Source organism: Vanessa tameamea, chromosome 17, assembly GCF_037043105.1.
Source record: "Vanessa tameamea isolate UH-Manoa-2023 chromosome 17, ilVanTame1 primary haplotype, whole genome shotgun sequence".
Lineage (NCBI taxonomy): Eukaryota > Metazoa > Arthropoda > Insecta > Lepidoptera > Nymphalidae > Vanessa > Vanessa tameamea.
This window is the reverse complement of record NC_087325.1, coordinates 4,632,355-4,640,353: the sequence shown is the minus strand read 5'-3', so window position 1 is coordinate 4,640,353 and position 7,999 is coordinate 4,632,355. Positions and strand designations below refer to the sequence as shown.

The 7,999-nt window shown below is 29.2% G+C and overlaps 2 protein-coding genes across 2 annotated transcripts; one reads left to right on the top strand and one right to left on the bottom strand.

Moving 5' to 3' along the window:
* Nucleotides 1–804: 804 nt before the first annotated feature.
* LOC113400372 (chitinase domain-containing protein 1) lies at nt 805–3,521 on the top strand. The gene is made up of 6 exons (XM_026639926.2): nt 805–1,184; nt 1,384–1,564; nt 1,844–2,050; nt 2,215–2,376; nt 2,834–3,071; nt 3,337–3,521. The coding sequence occupies exons 1-6, from the start codon at nt 930–932 to the stop codon at nt 3,476–3,478; spliced, it is 1,185 nt and encodes a 394-aa protein (XP_026495711.1). The 5' UTR covers nt 805–929; the 3' UTR covers nt 3,479–3,521.
* Nucleotides 3,522–3,794: 273 nt separating this feature from the next.
* LOC113400373 (epidermal retinol dehydrogenase 2-like) lies at nt 3,795–7,380 on the bottom strand. Its single transcript, XM_026639928.2, has 6 exons — nt 7,099–7,380; nt 6,294–6,409; nt 5,812–5,931; nt 5,333–5,494; nt 4,584–4,783; nt 3,795–3,968 (listed from the first exon to the last, which is right to left on the bottom strand). Exons 1-6 carry the CDS (start codon nt 7,367–7,369, stop codon nt 3,872–3,874), a joined length of 966 nt encoding a protein of 321 aa, XP_026495713.2. The 5' UTR covers nt 7,370–7,380; the 3' UTR covers nt 3,795–3,871.
* Between the last annotated feature and the right edge of the window lie 619 nt (nt 7,381–7,999).

The following is a 7,999-nucleotide window of genomic DNA, read 5'->3' as shown; positions in this document are numbered from 1 at the left end:
ACGTAAATATTTCTGTTTTTTAAACATAGTGATTATAAATTTATATTATCTGACTTAATAAGGCAGCTGAGATGGCCCAGTGGCTAAAACACGTGAATATTACGGTTTCACAATTCATACCGGGGTAAGCAAAACAGATAACATTACTGAATGCCTTATCCCAGGAAGGATGTATTGTCTTTACGAACTTACAGAAGATGTTACATGAGATGAGATGAATGGCCAATGCTATTTCACAAATATCTTTAACATAGATGGGTATAAATTAGGACCTAAAATCAATCCTTGCGTCATATCACATCTTATGTAATAATTAAATAACTGATCAAATATAACGTGTTATTTAATTATATACATTTAATTTAATCTTGACATAACACAAATCTAAATTTAAATTTAATTTTCTCAAATTTCATTTCATAAAGCAATAAATATTAGTTTTTTTTAACAGCCATCTAATATCGGTTACAGTAATTACCATCTATCATATTTGTATATATATTTTTAAGTTAATACAAATTATGTACGATTTAAGTCAAGCTTTATTGATTTACATAATAATAATAGGAATTTATGTTTAAAGTAGTAAACATTTATAAATAATATAATTTGGAAGGTACTTTAATATATGTAATATATGATATGTTCTTACAATCTGATCCTGAAAGTTTTATTTAAAATATGAAGCATTATATGTTAAAAATAATTAAAAAATCTGAGTTAATTTATACATAATATAGCTCTCCTAAATAATATAGCGTCAAGCGTCAACGGTCAACACTGCACTCGACTGTCAAATCCTATAGCTTTATTAATTATATTATATGTCAACATAATTATTTCTAGCGTGCCGGTTTAAATTATTAATGTTATTTATCGTAGCTTTTCGCTAAGATCTGTTAATTGTTTATATTGTTTTGAAGTCTAAGATGAAATGTATAATTACAATAATACAAGTTTTATTAATGTCAAGTTTGTGCATTTGTACTTTATCACCACCGGCTGATAAAAAATCTCAAAAGGGTGTAAAACCGCAAGAAGGTACTAGGAAAAATAATGTTTTGGATCGAAAATTAGTGGTGGAAACACCCTATGTGAAAGACGTACTTAAATATCATGCAACTTATCATCAGGATATTTCGATTCGTAACTTTAAAAACACGGTTTTGGGCTATGTGACACCTGTAAGTAGACCTTCAATGAATTAAAATGATCATATCATAATGTTTTACGTAACTCTTCGAGTAAAACGGCGTTACCTTATAATAACATCGAATAACACAATAACAGTAGTCTTATACATTAAATAGGCATGTTATATTAACGAATTAAACTGTTCTTATTTTTTTTATAATGTTTATAACTAGAGTTATTTTATTTTAGTGGAACAACAAAGGTTACGACGTAGCAAAGACATGGGCTCCAAAATTCAACTATATATCCCCAGTATGGCTGCAGATTAAGAGACAGACTCCAAATATTTATATAGTTTCTGGTTTACATGATGTAGATCACGGATGGATGAAAACCGTCAGACAAAAAGGAATGGATACTAATTTAAAAAGTATGCTATAAAAAGTTTTACACTTTGATAGTATTTCTATTATTTTTGTTTAGAAATAATCTTCTTATTAGACTTTATAAATTATTATAATTATCTCTATAATTTTATCGACAAATATTAGTAATTAAATAATAGTTTTTCTAATGCAAAGTTAAGTTTGTAAGTATGTTGTTTTAATTTTTTCATTTATACAACAATAGATATACTGTGTATGTATGTGTGTGAGATGAAATTTGTTATTAAACTTTTTTTTTTTAATATTTTCATTTGCATTTACAGTTCTGCCAAGGTTATTGTTTGAAAATTGGCAACCATCAGATTTGAAAGCTTTCTTCATGGAGCCAACCTCAATGACTGAACAAAAGGCCCTGATTGAGGAGGTAAAGAAAGTCTGTCGACAATGGATGTTTGATGGAATAGTCTTAGAGATAATGTCCCAAATTGGAAAATATATTGACAAGTCAGTTAAATTTATTCAACAATTTGGTTAGTATTGTATTTAATTATAACTATACATTTTATTTCAAGAAACAATAAATATTTTAGTCTTAGGATAATTTTTCATTTTATTTGTATTGGTAATATTTTGTAAACAATCACTGTTAAATAATTTATTTATATTAATTTGTTACTTTTGATATCTTTTTCAGGTTTGGAAATGACTGAAGATGATTTAAGCTTAATTTTGGTGTATCCTCCTTTCCGAGGCTATCCTAGTGATGAGTTCTTCATTCAGGCTTTTAATGAAATTTATCCTTATGTCCATGCTGTTTCGGTCATGACATATGACTTTTCAAATCCTCAAAAGCCTGGTAAGATTAAATAATATGACTTCCCTCAAACATAACTTTGACCTGATTTTGCATTTGCCAGTTAACAAAAACTGCCAATATGTTTCTTTAGATAAAAGTAAACAGGTGTTTAAAAAAGTGTTCCTTGGTACATTAATTTCAAAATATGTCCTTTAAAGTGTCCCTTTTAACAATAATAATAATTAGGAACAATCAGCATTGTTATATGAAAGCAAGTAATGTCATAGTCTGTCTGGTGTGATGTTGGAGACAAACATTTAAAAACATTTATGATTAGTATTATAGATTATATTAAATAGTAATGAATTTTTAAATGAGTAATTAAAAGATTGGTTTGTTTGTTAGTATATGTCACTCTTAGCACACATGAACATATTAAGAGAACAGAATCAATTGTGATTCTTATTAAAAGATCATAAAAAGAGTAATTTATAGTTTTTTGTATTTACTTTGTCAGGACCGAATGCACCTTTATATTGGATGAGACTTTGCATCGAAAAATTAATAGGCAAGGAAGAGAATCCATCTAAAAGGGCGAAAATATTGTTGGGATTGAATTTCTACGGCAACTCATACACTGCTAATGGTGGAGGCCCTATTGTTGGCACTGAATATATAGAACTATTGAAAAACGCAAAAGCTAATCAAGTTCTTACATACAATAATAATACTGCGGAAAACTATATTGAAGTGAGGTTAGTCATTTATTCAGTTTAAACTACATACATAAAAAATAAAAATTAAATACTAATTAATAATCTGTTATACTATATTTTTAAATAAATATAATTTTGTTCTGCTTTTTTTATATTTTAGAGACAGATATATATCAATTTCTTTATTAGATGTTGTTGTATTACTCCTAAACTTGGACTCATAAGTCATAATAGGTATTCAAAAATAATGACTTCATTTGGTGTCATCTTAAAATACAATTAAATAATTTTGTGTAAATTACAGAACATCACAGGGTACAAAAAAGATATTTTTCCCCACTCTTTATTCCATTCAGAAGAGACTGGACCTTGCTCGTGAGTATGGCACCGGTGTTGCGATATGGGAGCTCGGGCAGGGCCTCGATTATTTCTATGACTTATTTTAATTGTGATATTAATTTTATATGATAATAAATAATTTATTACTTTTGTGTTAGTGTTATTTCAAATATATATATTTTCTTATGTACCCATTGCCAATTTTTAAATTTTATTTTGGAACTTATATTTATATGCATTACCTAATAAAAAATATTTTACAAGTACTCTAGTAACGAAGTGTAGATAAAACGCAAATATTATCAAATTCCATGCTTGCTTGATTACTTTGATTTCGATTTCCTATTATATCTACATAAATTGTTATAATTTATCTCTGATTTAAAATATTTCGGGATAATGTCAAAAGGAATAATTTCAATATAATATTTATAGATTTTATTTTAAGAACATTCAGTCTTCCATTTATACTTGTCTACATACAATGCTAATTTATAATTTCATGCTACTTTTGGTTTCCTTTTTAAATCCATCATTGATTGTGGCCCCTTCATAACGCGATGCATTAGATCCCAACACATTTTTGCTGGAAGTAAGCTGAAAACATTTAACAATTTATTTATTTTAAGCGTGTACAATAAAATCGACTGTGGCCAATGTAAAATGAAATGGAATTAGCTATGATCGACATATTCGTCCTTGTGAGTTTTAGGTATCTTTATAGTTTTCTATTAGGTAATTATTATTTTTTGATATATTGAAACGTGTTCCTTCATTACATGTTTTCCAGAATAGTGAGTTCTTTATATAGTTAGAAGTATTCCAACCATAATTATATTATTTAGATAATAAATTTAAACACAACATTAGATTTATTAATATTAAAATAAGTTTCCCAGTAAAGTGTTGTATTTACGAAAATACTTAAAAACACATAGGTACTTCTATTTAGTATCTTAAAAGGTTTTAAGGATTACCTAAGGATGTTTTGATTAAATGATTTTTGTATTCAATTTAACATGAGAAGATCACCACAATTCTTTTGCAGTTTCTTTTGATTTCGATACTCGTTTCGGATAAATATCGTATGTATTCGGTTATGTATACGACGTATCTGACGATACAAAATATTTATATACGTAAAGTTTCTGACGGAAATGGGTTTCGTTCGGAATGTTTTTTTTATTTTTTACTTAAAACAAATAATCTTACCATTTAAGAGGCAACAAATATCTAACAGAACCAGGCATAATACAATTGACTTCGTTCTTGCGAATAGAATCGATCATGGTTTCTGCCACATAGTCGGGCTCTAACATCGGCATGAGCCTTGGTGTCACTCCGTCAAACATTCCCGTGTTGATGTAGTACGGGCAGACCAGTGTCGCGTGGATGTTATTGTGCCCGTGAGCCTGTAAATATATTTATGATAACAGGAAAAATCAAATCATTGGTAGCAAACTTCAGAGTTGACTTAAAAAGAAACGTATACAATACTTAGTGTTGTTGTGTTCCGGTTTGACGGGTGAATGAGCCAGTGTAACTACAGGCACAAGGGACATTACATCTTAACTCCCAAGGTTAGTGGCGCATTGGTGATGTAAGGAGTGGTTAATATTTTTTACAGCACTAATGTCAATAATAATGTACAATCAGGTGACCTACCTATATCTTAAAAAAAATACAATACTACGACTATAATATAGTAGAATTTTGAAACACAAATCTCTAATATAGATATGGCACTTTTTTCTATTTTTACATTAAACTAAGATATTATATCTATAACATATATTTTCATCTCTATAAAGTCCTAATTAAGATCCTAATTTAGAAAGGTTACTTTATTATTAACTAATTAACTATAAGTGTTATGTAGAACCTGTCAATACTATATCCATCAGAAACTGACTTAATCTTTGGAGTAATATTATTATTGTAAATAAAAATTCTCATCTCACCCGTAGCTCCGTGAAGAGGCTCTCGTGAAAGCCAACGGTAGCGAATTTAGTAGCGCTGTAGTCCGTACAACGGTAAGTGCCGAGAAGACCCGCTACGGAACCAACGGTTACTATGTGTCCTTTACTCGAGTTGATCATGTCTGGTAGAAATGCTTTCACGGTCTGGAAAGATTCAGAAAATGTTTAAAAAATATATTTATGTGATACATATTATGATTTTTTTGCTATATATGAGTCAGTGATTATTATAATTCCTCCCGTCGAAAACACCTATTAATTGCCTGAAGTAAAAAACCTTTTTACTTTTGTGTCCTATCCGAACATAAAAAATTGTATGTATTAGTAATTCCTTGAAAAATTAAACTGTTTCATTATTCTATCTATATCTAGTAGGGTATCTTTTTACAAAATTAGTTCATAAAAAATAATATATGCTAGATAAAATAAAAGCTTTTTTAATTGTTAAAAAATATACTTACCCAATAATGGGAAAGAATGTTGACTTTATATGTGGTTTCAATCGCATTGTCGTTGAGTTCCAGTAAAGTTTCACCAAAAACTACACCAGCATTGTTAATTAAAACATCAACCTTTCCGACCTGCGTTTAAAAAATAACTTAATTAATATTACTGATATCACGGAAAAAATAGTAATTTAAATGTCTTGGGTGTATAAAAACCAAGTAGGTTCATATTTAAAGATAAAAAAAAACGGTCTAAAAATGTTTGGACATGTGTTGAATGAATAAAATCAAGAAAATTAACGCAAAATTGAAATCGGGTGAAATTGCGAAGCGCCGTTACTTACATTACATACTATCATTATATAATAAAACCTTCAAAACACGCTGCATCGTCTCGTATAATTGTTATCAAAAACTTTCAATTGGCATTATAAAAACGGCCTCATCATTTATTATAATAGATAAGTTAAATTAAGATTAAGTTATCAAACATTTACCTCTTCCTTAACCCTTTTAGCTGTTTTATATACAGATTCCCGGTCTGCTAGATCGACTTCGTAACTTGCAACTTCGTGCCCTTCTTCTCTGAGTGCGGCACAAGTCTTTTCCAAAGCTAATTGAAAAAAAAACAATTAATTAATTAATCCGTAGAATAAAAAAATACTATATCTAGATAGAATACTAGACCAGACAAGGGTCTGGCTTAGTTTTTTCCAAGTACTTCTTATAGAACAATAATAATAAAGTGGTAATTATTACAGTTACACCTCCTTAATGGTGCCTACCATTAAGGCGCTATAGCTATATCTTGATGTGTATCGAAATATATGTAAGTTGCCGACTACAGTCGCAAGGTAAATTACACTTTCTGATTGCTATGTTGGTTTCATTTCGTCACGTGTCCACTCGAACGTTGCGCAACTTCTTTTATAAACAAAGTATTTTTCCACTCAGGAATAATTTGATTTAAATATGTTATTTATATATATTAAGGGTTTTATTTGATAAATGTGGTAACCTAGATAAAATCTATGGAAGCTGTTCACATTGACCGAAGATTGAAAGGCGATGCATAGCAGCCACATATTTAACAAGTATTAAATTAACCTCTTATCTTAAAATATACGTCTTGTGTGCCTTTTGCCCTTATTGGATTTGATATGTCGAATTTTGACATTTAAAAAGTTTCCTCAAATAAGATTGACCTTTCAAGCTCTACTACTAGTACATCGAATTAATTTATGATGCGTAGTAAAATTAATTGAAATTTTATTTTCCCAAGTCTGGTAAACCAATACTAACCTTCCTTATTAATATCCCATAGAACAACTTTAGCTCCAAGCCTTGCCAACTTAATAGCCAATTGTCTGCCAACTCCTCCACCACCTCCAGTTACCAGAACTACTTCGTCTTTAAGACTTTTCATGGGTCTTATAATATTGGGCACTAAAGTCCAAAATAGCGATTCCAAGATGTAGTAACATGATAGTAGCAAAAAAAGAACTGTGTCTTTTGCAATATCGAATATACTCGACATTTGCGACGGAGTGCTGATCTTAGTGCCTTCCAACATTTTGTAAGTACCTGAAGTTAAGTAGAAAGATTTTAATTATAAAATGGTTTAAATAATATCCTTAAAACGCAATAAGTATTTAGGTTAATTGGGCGTTTTTATTATTTAAAGCTCACCACACTGTGTTGATTCATTTTATTAAAAATGTGATAAAGTGATTTAGCAATAGATTGATAAAATCGATGAATAAAGTATTATGAGTTTTTAATTATTATTTCATTATCATATACATAGATACAAAACTTAATACAATAGAACATTTTATTATTTGTAGTACTATTCTGATATTAAAATCAATACCGGTATTATCTAAGTGATACTGTGTACAATTTATAACATGCATATTTTTTAGGAATATTCCATTGAAATTTTCTATGAGTTATTGTTCACACCAAGTTTATTAATCTCAGAACGCTTTCATTTTCTATCTAGATTATATTAGAAAAAATGTTCCGATAAAATAAACAGCTGTTAATTGTATGAAGCTGTTGTTTGTTTGTTTGAACGATCTAGTCTCTGCAATTATCATTGCGAATTCGCGCATCAATGAGAAAGGCTATAAACTATACCTTTAATACCACGCCCCAATCCACGGGACTCTATGCCTAAGAAATGTAGTTTTAATAAACC

Excerpts from the sequence above, each read along its gene's own strand:
- LOC113400372 (XM_026639926.2), top strand. The coding sequence starts at position 930 with ATGAAATGTATAATTACAATAATACAAGTTTTATTAATGTCAAGTTTG. Across the intron at positions 1,565-1,843 it reads AATGGATACTAATTTAAAAA|TTCTGCCAAGGTTATTGTTT; the intron begins GTATGCTATAAA and ends TTGCATTTACAG. Across the intron at positions 2,377-2,833 it reads TTCAAATCCTCAAAAGCCTG|GACCGAATGCACCTTTATAT; the intron begins GTAAGATTAAAT and ends TTACTTTGTCAG.
- LOC113400373 (XM_026639928.2), bottom strand. The coding sequence starts at position 7,369 with ATGTTGGAAGGCACTAAGATCAGCACTCCGTCGCAAATGTCGAGTATA. Across the intron at positions 6,410-7,098 it reads ATGGGATATTAATAAGGAAG|CTTTGGAAAAGACTTGTGCC; the intron begins GTTAGTATTGGT and ends TTTTTCAATTAG. Across the intron at positions 3,969-4,583 it reads TATTTGTTGCCTCTTAAATG|CTTACTTCCAGCAAAAATGT; the intron begins GTAAGATTATTT and ends AAATGTTTTCAG.